General features: G+C 36.5%; 1 protein-coding gene across 1 annotated transcript; it reads left to right on the top strand.

The window, feature by feature from the left end:
* Positions 1–1235: 1235 nt before the first annotated feature.
* LOC140142098 (myosin-2 essential light chain-like) lies at positions 1236–15499 on the top strand. The gene is made up of 6 exons (XM_072164055.1): positions 1236–1318; positions 1417–1441; positions 6620–6760; positions 8670–8834; positions 10513–10590; positions 11894–15499. The coding sequence occupies exons 1-6, from the start codon at positions 1316–1318 to the stop codon at positions 11920–11922; spliced, it is 441 nt and encodes a 146-aa protein (XP_072020156.1). The 5' UTR covers positions 1236–1315; the 3' UTR covers positions 11923–15499.
* Positions 15500–15778: the final 279 nt, after the last annotated feature.

Here is a 15778-nt window from a genome sequence, read left to right as displayed (position 1 = left end):
TTCAAAATCAGCTCCCCCCCACGGCGTACCGGTACATGAAAGGGGGTCTTTTGGAGCTGTGAACCGGGCTGCGAACAAGTAAAATGGGGACTTTTGGAGCTACGAACAGTTAAAATCAAGGGTCTTTCTTGACTTTTTGGTTGAAAATCGCCTGAAATGACCCAGAAATATGAGGAATGAGCAACTTTTGGGGTCTTTTAGAGCCGAAATTATCAAAATCAAGGGTTTTTAAGCTCTATGGTCAAATATAGGGGGCATTTCGGAGCTACGAAATCCAAAAATGGGGTCTTTCGATAGGCCTACCCGTATGGTCATTTGTGTTAAGTCCCCCCCCGAATTGGACTTTCATTTTGCACAGTTTTTGTTGTTGAAAATTTTCCACCTCCACCACCACCACCACCATCGATCATCATCATCATCATCATCATCATCATCATCATCATCATCATCATCATCATCATCGTCGTCATCACTATCATCATCATCATCATCATCATCATCATCATCATCATCATCATCATCATCATCATCATCATCATCATCATTATCATCATCATCACTATCATCATCATTTATCATCATCATCACCATCAGACATGACCATACAGTGATACACACACATCACTGATATGATCATTAGGCCCATCGGGTCCGTCCGTAGTAGTAGGCCTATACACAAGATTCTTTTGTTATTGTTGTTGTTTTGTTTTTATTGCGACTCACCTTTTTCTAGCGAGGCGATTTTTTGTGAAATATAGGCCTAATATAGACCAACCTTTCCAAATTTGGACCTGTTTTGACTGTTAAAAAAGAAGCCGAAAAACCCCCTAATTTTCAGTTTTCTTGGGGGGGAGGGGGTCATTACGCTCTCAAATTGGGATATATTTGGACCCGCCTCGTTTTAAATACTTTTGCATTAAATTTCGGTGAGGGGGTACGGTGCGGACACACCCCGCGCTTTTTTATCCAAAATAATTAGGCCTAGTGCTGTATTTTATAGGCACCATGATCCCCGGGTAACACTCATCATCATCATCATCATCCATCACCCGCATCATCATCAATTCATAATCATCGTCATCGTCATCATCCCTTCACTCATCATTGCGATCTACTAGGCCTATTTCTATGCGATGATGTAGAGTCTCGACAAAGAAAGACATTAATGACATCATAACTAGGGCCTAAGTTATTTTTAATTGACATGCGAAATAGCTGCCATAGCTGCTCCGTGATGAAATTATCCATTACTGGAGTAGAGAAACCGGAAGCGGTCAACAATCAGCTGTGAAATTGGGCGAGTCGAAATTCCAAAATGGTAAGAATCGCACAAACTTTGCATAAGATTTTGTCACATTTTTGAATTATTATGAATTATTTTAGGCTAATAATTACCTTCTTTCTTTTCTGTTACAGTCTATATCAGAAGATCAAAAAGCTGGTGAGTGTCGTTCGTAAAATATAGATCAAATTGTCAATCAAACTTTGTTCTGTGTCTGATGAATCATGGATTCATAATTTGCTTGTGTTGTCATTGACATTGCACTGACTGTGCAGAGAGCTCTGTAGTTCTTCTTCTTCTTCCTATATACGTGCATACCTCAAATTGAGTATTGTCGCACGGGCTTAACGTGCACAGTTTTTTTTTTTTACATAGTTTGACTTGTTTGACTTGAGTTGAGGTTGCAGTGCATAAAAATTTAGTCTTGTTATTCATTAACATTACCATGACTAGGTATGTTCATAAAATTTTGAAGTTCAATATTTTTAGCTGAAAGTTCTTTCATTTGAAAGAAAATCAAATTACCTAAACAATAAGGGGTCAATCATGTTTCTAGTGCATATACTTTTGAAGTTACAGACAAAAATAGTGTCACCAAATTGTCCAAAATTTTGTGTGTGAAATTGTGACAGCAGGCACATGTACAATGTACACTACTGTATGTGACCCCAGATGACCTCCTATTCTTTACTGTAAGAAAGCTGTTTTGGATGGTCTTGATTTACACACAAATTGCTTTTGAGCTAAATCGAGTGTCGACTTGGTGGAACATGGATTGCACTATGTAATAGTTTATGAATCCATTATTATCCCAGTACCAACATAAGTCAACATCACTTAGGTTTTGGTTGTCAAAATTAATTTTTAGTAATTTTGTCCATTGAGCCCCACAGTAAAGCCATTTTTGGACCGTACAGGCACATTCCACTTCCCTATGGACGAATAGCGCCACCTATAGTGTGAGATGTGAGCCTGGCTACCATGACGTTGTGTTAAATTAGAGAGAGTGGTGCAATAATTACGTGTTCCCCCAGGGTGGTGATTGGTGAATTAGTGTTCACCTGGCCCGGTCCGGCCCCCCAACTCAACACAAAAGTTGGCAACCATGAGAGTTACCCCAAATCTTTTAAAGACCCCCTTTGCAATGATTTTTCATCAAATTTAACCCCCTTTTTCATGCAAAATCGAGGACAAAATTTGGCCAAAAACAATCCTTTTTTTGTGGTTTTCAATGACTAGAGGATTTCCAACACCCCTTTTCAATGACTAGAATTTCAAACACCCCTTTTCAGTGACACTAAATATTGAAATACAATACTGGATTTTTCCAAGTACCCCTTTTATCCAAATTTTGTGGACAGTGCAAATGAAATACCGGTACCCCATATTTTGCTGATTTCACAGTCAAATTTCGCGGACTGTCCAAATTAAATATACCCCCTATTTTCCCAATTTCGCGGTCCTTGCTAACTGGTAAAAAAATTACCCTTTTCTGCGCTATTTGGTAACTCTCATCTGAGACGAATATACCTTTAGGTATATTCGTCTCAGCTCTCATGGTTGTCAATTTTTGTGTTGAGTTGGGGGGCCGGGAGTGTTCATAAATACTATAACCATGATGATATTTGATAACTATATGATGGGTCCTAAAAAAGGGGCGGGATCAACAAAATACAGTCATTGACATTAGATCATGAGATGGTGGGGGGGGGGTCAAAAATTTGAGTGTAAACTGAAAGTCCAGAGTATGTATGACAAGGCATGCACATTTCAAATTTTTCGGGCGCCCTGTGTGCGCATTAATGTTCAGTATATTCAATTGTGTACTCTCATATAATAGCTCATGCTTCAAATCAATACAATTAAAAATTCAGTCAGAGTATTTAAATTAATAGGGGGATCAAAAAAATTTTAAAGGATATTTTAGGCATTCATTGTATCTAGGTACATGTAGTACCTGTCATACTGTGGAATAAGTTTTTTTAGATTGATAAGTTTAAATTAGATTTTTTGTCTTAAATAGACAATTAGACATGAGAGGGAGATCATACGTGTCTACATTTGTATTTAAGACAAAAAATGAACGCTAAAAAATAAGGCTGGCATTTTCGGTCGGGTAAACGGGTACCCGCCCGAGATTACATTACCCGGGTAGGAAATACCCTCCCCGGGTACCCGACATTAAAAAAAAACATTGAATTTGAATGCATTTTGAAATCATTAATAGAGTATGACATGAATACAAAGTATCGATTTTCATATTAAAAATACAAAATATCTTGAAATTTTATTTTATTTATTTTTTTTTTTTTAGGTAAACCATGAATGATCCTGGCATTTAGGTCTAGGTCCAGGGACACTACAAAACCGAAAAAATAAAAAACTTAAAAAGAAATTTTTTTTTTTTTTGCAATTTGGTATGCCGTTACCCGCCCGAAAAATGCGGCGGGTACCCGGGTACAAAATTACCCGAAAATGCCAGGCCTACTAAAAAGGTCATGTGTCATATGGTGGGGCACATTTGCGTTACAAGCACTGATTTTGATCATTTGCCCTCATTTTCAGTTAAATTGATACATGTCTAAAACTATACATCTCACACCAACAAAACTATACATTTTTGGAAAGCTTATGTTCCAAGGAATCCAACAATGCAAAATTGATGTTGGTATACAGGGTGTGTAAGAAAATATATAGGGTGATATCATGAAAAAATTTTATTTTACTAGAAAATTGATAATTTATTGCATTTGCTACTGATATGGAATACCTCTAATGTAATCTAATTTTGTGGCAGGCAAAACTATATATGAGCTTTAATAAAATGTATACTTTTGCTATGTTATGAATATTATGATTGACCAAAGTGGCGATACAGGGTGTGAAAATGTATGTAACTTTACGCACCAAATGTTGATTACATTTTTGAAAATATTTTCTTTAGAGTGTATCCTACATTTATTTTAACTGCATATTTGGATTCCTGGGGTAAAATGCTTTCCAAAAATGTATACTTTTCCTATCTTAAGGTGTATAATTCTCAAGATACAACAATTTAAAATCAAAACGTGTGTTGTGACTGAAAATCTAGGCATTTGTGTGTAGAGAATAGGGAAAAATTGTGGGTCTTGTGACTTGCGGTTCTCGGTGAGTACTTGTAAACATGAAATAGATCAAATTAATAGTTGAATATGAATAATGAATGAACAAGCTTTGATTTGAGATATGATTTGCATGTATAGCACAGAATGTACATATGTAGCAATGATAAAATCCAAAATTCAAAAAGATATCATGTTTCCACAACATTTCTCATAGAGATTACACATACTCCTCTACCGCTTATCCTCTACCGCTTATCCTCCAGGTTTATCCTCGTTAACATTTTAATATTTTTCACTAATGAAACAAATGATAATTTCAAATTGTGAAACATATTTGAAAAGTAGAATAATCAAGCTGTATAATGAGCCTAAACTTTATGCAATTGGACAAAGAATAGCTCTGTACCAACAAGTTAAATCTGAAAGAGGAGAGAAAAATGTAACGCCTCCCACTATTTTGGGGTCCCACCATATAACACATGACCAAAAATAAAAGGGGGGATCAACCAATTTTTAGACCCAAAAAAAGTGCGGGAATCAAGAAAATTTTTGTGTCCAAACAAGGTGCCAACTTTTACAACCACCCCCACCAAAGTATAATGAACACAACAGGGGGAAGTTTTTGGCAGGCCAGAATTATTAAAAGCATGAACATCATCATGATCATGTTGAAAAGGGGGCAATGAATTTTATATGGCAGGGCAAAAGGAAAGCATGAATCATATTAAAGAGGGAGGGAAAGCGATCTCCAAAAGTCGATGTTCATTTTAAATGTTGTTCTTTTAGCTTACATGTACATCACAGAACGAGCTCTAGAAATCAAAAAGGTGTCAATCATCAGTGATCATGCATGCATGTGTAGAAAAACATGCTGGAAAACGTTCTCAAATAATATCTGGCTCTGCATCATGCATTCGCATCACATCACATCATGCCTGCCCAATAAATGTACACATGATTTATTTTGGTAGGTTCGCGAGTGGGTCTAGGGTTAGCATTTGGGCAAAATAATATTAAAATAAAAAACTTAATGTACATGTATGCACCGGAGGACTGCTATTAAAGAAATAGGTACATGTACATATCAAATTGAAGGGAAATATTACCGTCTTCTTGGAAGAAATACCCCTGGTGGGCCAGGCCCTGGGAAATCTAAACAGATTCAGGGCAAGAAAATGGCTTGTACATTTTCAAATGACAAGTTGATGTTGAATACCCCGGTATTTTATTGTATTGTTGGGCGATTGTTTATTTTGCCCATTCTGTTGGTCGGGCAAATGTCACACAAGGGGAGCCTTGTTATCTGTACTAAGTAGTGGTTTTTTTTTACACTGGTGGTTGCTATGACTCAGTATGAGCGGGCAATTCCCACTTGGGTCAATCCCATTTGGTCCAATCCCTCTTAGGCCAATCCCATTTGGTCCAAATCCCACTTGGCCCAGTCCCAGTTAGGCCATGTCCCACTTATTAGTCCATGTCCCACTTAGACCATTTCCCACTTAGGTAATTCCCACTAGGGCCATGTCCCACTTATTAGTCCATGTCCCACTTAGGTAATTCCCACTAGGGCTATGCCTATGTCCCACTTAGGCCATGTCCCACTTAGGCCATGTCCCACTAGGGCCATGTCCCACTAGGGCCATGTCCCACTAGGGCCATGTCCCACTAGGTCCATGTCCCACTAGGGCCATGTCCCACTAGGGCCATGTCCCACTTAGGCCATTGCCCACTAGGGCCTTGTCCGCACTTAAGCCGTTTTCTCTCACTCTATACTTCTTTGTGCCAAGTATGTAAATTGAATTTCAAGTAATTTTGTATGTCTTTATTTTATATTATTATAAATATTTCTTATTAAATGTGATAACAAACCCAGTGTAAAGTTGCAATTTAGTCTTGGATTAAAATCAGCGGAAATCTGCATAAAACAGCAATCAAACTGTGGTTGCAAGACCTTTTTGTCGCAAGGAAACCCCATCATAAAACAAGCTTATGATGATTTTTGATGACTTGTCAATATTGCTTTTCAAATCTTGAAATTCCATTGTTTTCTATTTGATTTATGTTAGACTTTTTTACATATACATATGCTTTTATCTCTGAATTCAGCATCAGCGACTTTACACTGACTGGTGGATGGTCACAAATAAAAACTAAAACAGGCAATGCATTAATTACTAAATGTACCGCAAACTATCTTGACCAAGCTAATTGCATTTTCCTTTATTATGTTCAGAATACCTTGATGCCTTCCTGTTGTTTGACAGGAGAGGTGATAACAAGATAGAAGTGGAACAGCTTGGTGATGTCGTCAGAGCATTGGGACAAAATCCTACAAATGCAGAGGTCAAGAAAGTCTCACATGGATACCCACAAGGTAACAAATTGATTTCCACTTTTACAACAAAGAAAAATTATCTATTGTGTAATTGTAGGGATTGCATAATTTGTACACATGCAAGTTAAGGTTGGATCCCTTTTAAACAAGCCAAAAAAGTTGTTTACTTGCTTAATTCAACAAGTGGTGTCCTCAAACTGTAAGGTAACTCTCTGCTGTCCTGAAGTCTGCTGCTTCCATTCCAGTGTCATCTTTCAGGATGACTGTGTAGTTCAGGGCGGATCTTCTAGGTTTCTGCCTCCCGTGCTTGGGTGAAGAAACGTATATCAGGCCTTGCCGTCTAGATTTCAAAGGCGAGTGGTCAATCGCTCGCTACCTTGATGCTAGGCGAGTAATCGAATCACTCGCTAGTGGTCGAATCACTCGCTAGTGGTCGAATCACTCTCTAGGTTAGACTATGCCATAGTCGATTTTTTTATAAATAAAAATATGTTATTAATCATGATGAACGCATTCAGTTGAACTCGAAATTATACTGATATTTATTACATCAAAATACTAGTATAAAATGGTTATGAAAAAGTTTATATAATTATATTTGTGACAGTAAAAGTAAAGTATCGTGAGGCTTATATTATTGAATGCAACATATCATAATGGCATAACTATAATGGCACTTCAATACGGTACTGAACAATTCTAACTTTAGAATCTGCCAGTTTATTATCCGAGTTAAAAATCGACTATGGACTTTCACTTTTACCCCGGGACTTCGTTCTCTAAAACACACTGTCAATCATACTTGTTTATCAATCAAATCTAACCACAAGACTAAGCATGGTGGTACAATCGCGCTAGATGCGTCGTTCATCCACTAACTTTCGCGCCAGCACAAAAGCGCCGCATTCCATAGATAATTGTGTACCATGTATAGTTAACATGGTTAATGGTAATGGTACGTGTCGGGAGGATTTAAACAATAACGAGATCTGGACGACCAATCACAAGCCAGATCCATTTAAAGATGCATTACGTCATGGCCAATTTTAGTAGGCCAGATTTCCGACAATCTCATCCATAGAGGCTCATAGACAGCCGTGTTAAGCATGTAAACCACAATCCAAAGTCAGTAGTCCACTTGGGAAGCTAACAAACAGAGGGAGTAGGGTGACTGAAAAGATCAGATGTGAAAGTCTATCAATTGTGCACACATTAATTAAATCAGAGTTTTAAGCTTAAATACAATATCCAGAGTATGCACAATGGGCAAGTGGACTACGGGGTAGTCTACTCTCTAGGTCTGAAAGAGCAATCAGTATGACATACATGTACTTACGCACTGCTGATATCCTGTCTTTCAGAAATCAAGACTAGTTTATTACGATAAATTGAATACATTGGAAGTGCTAAAACTTGAATGTAATTTAGATTCAATTTGGGTGATTCGCAGCGCGCGATATTTATTGTCTATGGTGAGTGGAAAATCGCTTCGCTAGAAATTGAGTTTAGGCGGCGGTGGCGGCGAGAGCGATCGCTCGCCTCAAGCGGCAAGGCCTGGTATATAGAACAGCCCAACTTTTGGCAGCATCTTTGTGTGTGGACTTTGGATGTCATGGATACCGGTATTACCGGTACTTCAATTATGTTTTGCCATAAATTGACAATAAAAGCATTGAAGCTTATTTTAACACTTCATGAATAAATCTAGATGTGTTTGTAGCCCGGTATGATACGCCGGTGGTTGTCAGTCAAGACCAATTTAATTCAGCAAGGTCAAAATGGGTAATGTATTGACCAAATTTGGTAAAAAAATGTCAATTCATTTATGAACAATATACCCAAATAAGCACATCTATAAATTTAAATCTTAGAAGCCTATCATTAATAGCCTGCTGTGGGAACAGCAGGACTATTTTATCATGTATATATATTTATCTCATTCACACAGGACATCGTATCTCATTTGAAGAATTCCTTCCAATCTTAACAAGCTTCCAAAAAGCCAGAGAATTCAGCAATCATGAAGATTACGTAGAAGGCCTTAAAGTATTCGACAAGGATGGTAACGGTACTATCAATTCGGCAGAACTACGCCATGTCCTCACAAGTCTTGGTAAGATCTATGCAGCTTCACTAGTATGAATCTGATCAAATAACCATTTGTTTTATTCCAGATATGACAATTGACATGCATCAATAAATCATTTTGCTGAACAGGCCTGTAATCACCACAAGGGCTTACTAGGCAGGCTGCCTAACACCCTGAATCACCAGCCTGGTTATTCCAAGGTGGCAAAAGCCAATTTGTTTTAGAGCTTGATTGTGGTTGAGAATGGAAACATTTTGCATTACATGTACTTGCTGTCCTGATTCAGGGCTTGCGCTTAACACTTTAACAACTGGTCCGATGTTCCAGTTTGGACCAGTTGATAATTGAGCTAGCTGTATTTTACAACTTTCCCACAAGCATTAACAGCTTGCCCAAGCATTTCAAAGCGCAGTTTAGCCAGCGGACAGGTGCTAAATTTGAGCCCAGTCCTGATTGTACTACACCAGTTATTTTCCCGAGGAAGTGGTCTGTTCCCCGGGGGGTTCACTCCCATTGTGGTCTGTACACCATCCGCGATAATCAACTTTTGAAAAGCACCCTAAACAAGGATTTAACTCTTGGCTAAAACGATACCCTAAACAGGGATTTTATTCATTGCATCAAATTTCATTTCCGCGTATTAGCAATTACAATTTTGCTACCCTTTTTTCCAATATTTCATGTTTTTGACACCCTAAACACGTTACGCGCAGATCGTGCCTTCCCACGAAAAACTACCCTTTTTACACGTTTTCATTATCGCGGATGGTGTACAGGTCACAATGGGAGTGACCCCCCCGGGTCTGTTCACTATGCCACACCTCTGGTTGCTCATCTTACAGTGCAAAATAGAGATTGGTTTTGAAAATTGTAAATAAATCACAATTAAATGGGCATTTTGTGATCCACAGCCTCATTCCCCCTCCCATTTTTCTAAATAAAGTAGGCATGACACTGCACTTTCCTAAAAAAAACTGAAAATGCGTGTGAAATTGAGCAAAAAGTACCAAAAAATTAAATAAAGATTCGGAAATTTTGACTTTAAAAAAACTGAATTATGTTTTTAAACTGAAAATTCTTATGCCTGATAAAGGTTGAGAGTTTTATACCAGCGGATACCTCTGGCCACATAATGTCTCAGTGCAAAGCCTTTTTCATGGATATCCACTGAAACATACTATAAAAAGAGGTCGTTAGAATCACAAAATACTCCTTTAGTACTGGTGATACTGATAGTTTGTCCCACGCAGTATTATGTATGTTTGTAACACATTCCAAATAGCTGAATGAATATGGATATTGCAATGTTGTTCACATTGAGGATATTTTAAAAACAAATTTACAAGTACTTGCATGAAGTTCTTTGGGTTGATACAATAAACAAATTTGTATCCTTTCCCAAGCCCACATAAACCCACAAAAGGGTGGGGGGGGGGGGCATGTCACTGTGGCGTAATCATTATAGCATGATGCTCTATTAGAGCATCATGCTAGTCATCATACAAACGTTGTTAGTTAAAATCTGGTCAGATGCACTACCCAACGTGTTTTTGCATGCACTGCACTGCCAGTGGCCACTTTGGGGAAAGATTAAATATGTGTTGAAATTTACAGCATGTTGAGTGAATGTGAATGTGGACATGTTAATTTGGTTTCCTTTGTGATATGCGAAAACTTGTTTTTTGCTTTTATTATTTCTTAGGTGAGAAATTGTTAGATGATGAAGTAGACCAGTTGTTGACAGGACAGGAAGATTCACAGGGACAAGTAAACTATGAAGGTATGGACACTACCAGCCGATTTATTGGCCTCTAAGAACTATTTTGATTGGTCATAAAGAAGGCTATGCCATGTATTGATAAGAATATTCAGTAGGGCTGAAGGTGGGGGTAGGTTAAAAGTGTAAGAGATCTGAAAGCTCTATTTTGATTGGTACTCAGATGACTATATCATGTAACTAACCAATCAGGAGCTCTGTTAGAAAGTCAGTATTGCCCCTGGGGTTATATTTTGGGTGCATCCTTCCACTAATAAGTTAGAATTTGACTGGTTACTTCACAACGTTTGCAATAAAACCAATAAAATAATGCTGTTTTTTTTTTCACTTTGTAGCTCAAATAGGGGGGGGGTAAAGCTATGCAAGCCGCCATTACGCTGGCATTCGCATTATATCTTGGTTCACTACCAGGCACCCATTAAGAACGATTCTCAAACATTTAAGCATTGTACATGTCCAGCATGATTCAGTCACGGTGGGTTAGAGGGAGCATGACGTAGCAGTGTTTGCACTCAAATATTGAGGCAAATAAAGCTGATACACTAGAGAAATGGTATTTGTTATAAAGGAGATCACAAGGAAAAGGGGTGTCATTTTTGCTTCATATGTGCATGATTCTTCTTTGGAGAGGGAAAACACCAATACTTTCATTTTGATCAATTAACTTAAAGCCATATTATAACATTTGCTGAGGAGAACGCCCTCAATTTTTTTTTTTTTTTAATTCTGGTTTTTACATGATTGTAATGTACATTAGTCAATAAAGATACTCTGCAAAAATCAAGACTCTAGGTGCTGTAGTTTTGTCGAAATCCAAGATTTTGAATAAAACGCTGGAACCGGCGTATTATTATTACGATGGAAATATTAGTCGAACACATATGCACAGTACGTACACGGCGTGCGGGATACACATACACACACACCCCGAGGATTGTACTGTATTACAACCGCAGGAGTAACATGCACGGGCGCTAGTAGTAAATTTCAATTGTCTATGCTTTACCTCACTTGTTCGGCTCAAAATTAAAAGGGGGCATATCTGACAGTAAAAGCTAACATTTTATGGAAAATAAATACTAATCTATTTTTACAGAAATGTTATAATATGACTTTAAGAAATTCAAGACATGGAAAGTTATACATGCGATTAATGGAATCCTTGACTCATTTCAAGTAAGATCAAGGTATAAATATTAAGAAGCACAGTGCAGTTTTTTTAGGCTAAACCTAGGAAAATTTGGCTCCTGCCACCCGAATCACCTTGTTTTAATCTTGATTTATTTTTTGTCTCCTTCCGTTACAGAGCTGGTGAAGATGGTGATGAGCACATAAGTTGTTTGATTCCGTCGCAGCAACTCACAGACCAAATTCACATGCAGGCGTCACAAGAAACAACATTAACATGCACAGTAGATTGCCTACATGGAAGCCAATGGGATTTTATTCTATACACAGCTCGATTCCTGACACTCTATGTTCTCCAAAGTTCTCCCATGTACATGATTACAAAACGAGTACCATGAGGATCTCATAGGTTTAGTAAGAAGTGAGAAATCAATGAATTCAAAGCAAAGAAGGCACTACTCGGTGCAAGGCAGGAATCTAGCTGTGTAATCCAATTTTGTTTATATTTTAGTTTGTAACTTGTAAGGTCACCGTAGTTCACATGTAGATTTGGAAGACAAAGAACTGGCAATTTGAGTTATTTGACACTTGAATGCAAGAGGTTTTGGGTATTTATTATGCACTTCAGACCATCTTAATTGTGTTCAACTGACAAATATTGTGCATAAAGCCAAAATTTAAAGTGTAGGAAATATTCAGTAACTTGAAGATAGTAATATGAGAGTGACCTTGCAATTGCATGCATTTATAAGGACCAACTTGTTTATATAAGTATATTTGTTTCACTTTTATTTTCCAAGCCATGGGATATAGGCCTATTTTGTATCTTTATCTAATTGTATCGGTGGTAATGGGCAATATAAAATATCAGGGGGAAATTACCTATCTTTGATATGGCAGGCATTGTGCATATTAGCATGGTCTGTGTAAAGTAATAAGCATACTGTGTCAAAATAGAGAAGAACCCTGAATATTTTTTGTGCTCATTGCTTCTGTTCAAACTAAAGTGACATGTCACATGTTAACTTGATGTATTCCACTGTATTCTTCTTTACCTCTGTATAAAACTTGTCTTCATCATGTCTACGTATTCATCATTGTTTTCAAACACATACCTGTGTCTGTGCTTCAGGCTCGAGTCCACTTTCAGTTGGACATGGTGGGCTTGACTCCAACACTGATATATGATATACAGTAGAAACTTGTTAACACAAACTGTGTTAACACAAAGTTCTGATAACACAAAGTAACCTTAAAGTCCCATGTTGATATCTTTATACAAACCTGATAACGCAAAACTAAAATGTGATGCGATCAAGCAAAATGAGTCGGATGTCGGGAATATTGATTTTGAGATATAATTCAACTTCCTTTGTATTTTATTGTTCCGAGTAACACTAAAATAGGCATATCTCTCGCACCATAAGTCTAATTATGATGGGGTTTTCAGCAAAATAAAGCTGAGAATGACTCATGTGATGAGATTGAAAACTGAATTTTGAACAACATCAGACTCCATTTGCTTGATCGCATCACAAATCATCAGTCTGGGCAACTTTGTGTTAACAAGTTTCCACCTAAATCAAATCCCACATGTTCTGTTCTTGTGTTAAATCAACCAAGAACAGCTCCACAGAAGAACAAAATTTTGCTTTTGATCATATAATTTTTTCCCAAGATTAAAACACAGCAAAGTTGTTTTTCCCATGGCACTATTGCACTTTATCTTTTAACTAAATTGCATGAACAAAGTAAATAACTTTTTATATTATATGCAAGTTATAGTACCAAATATTGTAGTATTTATTATGTTCAGGTTATATTAATAGGTGGTAAAAAGTAAATTATTATGATTATGCGACACAAAATATAGCAGTTACTTTAACTTAAATTGATTTTGCTAACATGTCCCTGACTAAGGAATGTGGAGTTTGAAAACAGATTTTTTTTTTTTAATATTGATTTTCTGGTTATGTATTTTTGTTTTCTTTTGTTTATTTCTGGATTGTTATATATTTTTCATGAAAGTTTGTGCAGAAGATCCTAATATTGTCAACTTTTCTTTTTATGTATGTGTAGATCTGTTACATTTTGTAACACACTAACAGGGTGTCCTAAACAACACAGCCAACTTTTGATTGGCAGTTAACTTCCCTGCATCAATCTACATGTACCTACCTCATAAATTATGAAGACTCCAAGTTCTCTTTATCAATCATTCAAAACAAAATTGATTTGTTTGATTTTAAATTTTAATAGCAATAATAGATTTTATATTCAGGAAGTACAAGAGGGTTACCAAGTTTTTGATAACTTGTATATCTTGTATTGCATGAGTCATTCCATTGCTGCTTACAGTATAAGTTGTGATTAAACCGTCTTGATTTTACAAATTAGAACTGCAAGAGACAGACATTTCAGAAGGGTGTTCAAATATAAAACCTTGTCAACACATGGTCACCACTTTTCAATATCAAAATGGTTTTGAAACCCACTTTGTTCAGATCTAACAAGCTCAAATGCATCTTCACAGACTTGAGTTATCTAATTTACAAATCCATCATGCTATAAATCCTTTTTGCCTCCCATATGATAGTTGGAGGAAAAATGAACATGAAACCGTGCCCATGGGTAGAGATGGTTACATGTAGATCATGGAAGTACAAGACCTACTTTTATGGTTAGATAAAGTTTTAAACAAAATGTGATTAAATTGGACGATCTCCTTTAAATTAGTAACTTAATTTGAAAATAAAGGAAGTTGAAATGTTATAATCAGAACTTTATAAATTCCCAAAGTTACATGATCCCAAAAATTGTAGCATGTTTTGCATGTGATTAACTTCAAGTAAAATAACTTGGTAAATTTAGTGTTCTGGTTTGTTTCTCAATTTCTTCCAACTACAAGCTAAGTGATCACTGACCTGGTTGAATTTATACTGGTCTTTGTGATATTGGATTTTTAGGTTTGTTATATAATTGTTTCTGTTGATTATTGCATATTTGATCATGAATTTTGAAATGAAACATAAATTCTGTTAAATTTGTTAATTTTCTACATGGCAGGGTTTGAGATGACAAATTTTGTTATGTGAAATTGTGAGTTTGTGATCCTCATTTTGTTGATTGGAAATAACATATGGGTCTTTCTTACCTATTTCATAGGGCTCCCAAACAACATTCCAATATATTGCATTTTCAGTGTAAATTTTATATGTTGCATTTGGGGGAAGGCATGCAGATGACAGTACTTGAATGTCAAAAACAAGGAGATATTAAAAACAATAATTAGGAAATCTTATTTTCTTTGTGGTGTAATCATGAATTATATGATAAATAATGGAATTTTATGTATTCAGTTTTGGGAGAGAATGTAATTAAATGAGCATGTATTCGGGTTGTAATCATTTCAATGTTCGGAATTTTGAAAAACAAAATTCTCCATAATTCCTGTGTGTGCTAATAATATAAAATATTAACAATGTAATCAAGAAAAGGTGGAAATATTGTTGTCCAAAATTGAAAAGGGGTAAAAATGATCAAAATTTACCAATACAGTAAAGATTTTATTAATTATACTTGTAAAGCCGGCTGGTGAACAACATGATTTAATGAATTATTACTCACAACTATAATTAGATGCATTTTTAAAGAAAAAATATAGAGAAAGCAGTTGAGCATTTTAAATGATATGTAAACATTGAAATCAAATAAGTAAATAATTTTCTAGTATTTTGTATGTAAAAACTAGCTTTGCAATTAAATAAAATTTCTGCTAGAGATATTACCATTGTCCATGTGAAATTGATAATGTGGTTGAGTATCAGCGTAATTGTGGGCAAAACCAGAATTTTATGCGCGTCAGCTCCCAATTGACCCACCACATTTTCCGGGGGAGCATACCGTTGATAACTTGATGGGGGGGGGGGGGCGGGGGGGTAAAATTTTCCCACGCAAGCCATAATGTAGGCCCTACGATCTAAAAATATGAAATTGGTTTTTTTTTCAAACCTGATTTTTTGGTAATCGGCCTATTTGTAATGTTTACACATGTCCCAACTTG

Source organism: Amphiura filiformis, chromosome 20 (genome assembly GCF_039555335.1).
Source record: "Amphiura filiformis chromosome 20, Afil_fr2py, whole genome shotgun sequence".
NCBI lineage: Eukaryota > Metazoa > Echinodermata > Ophiuroidea > Amphilepidida > Amphiuridae > Amphiura > Amphiura filiformis.
This window is presented reverse-complemented; position numbering and strand designations above follow the sequence as displayed.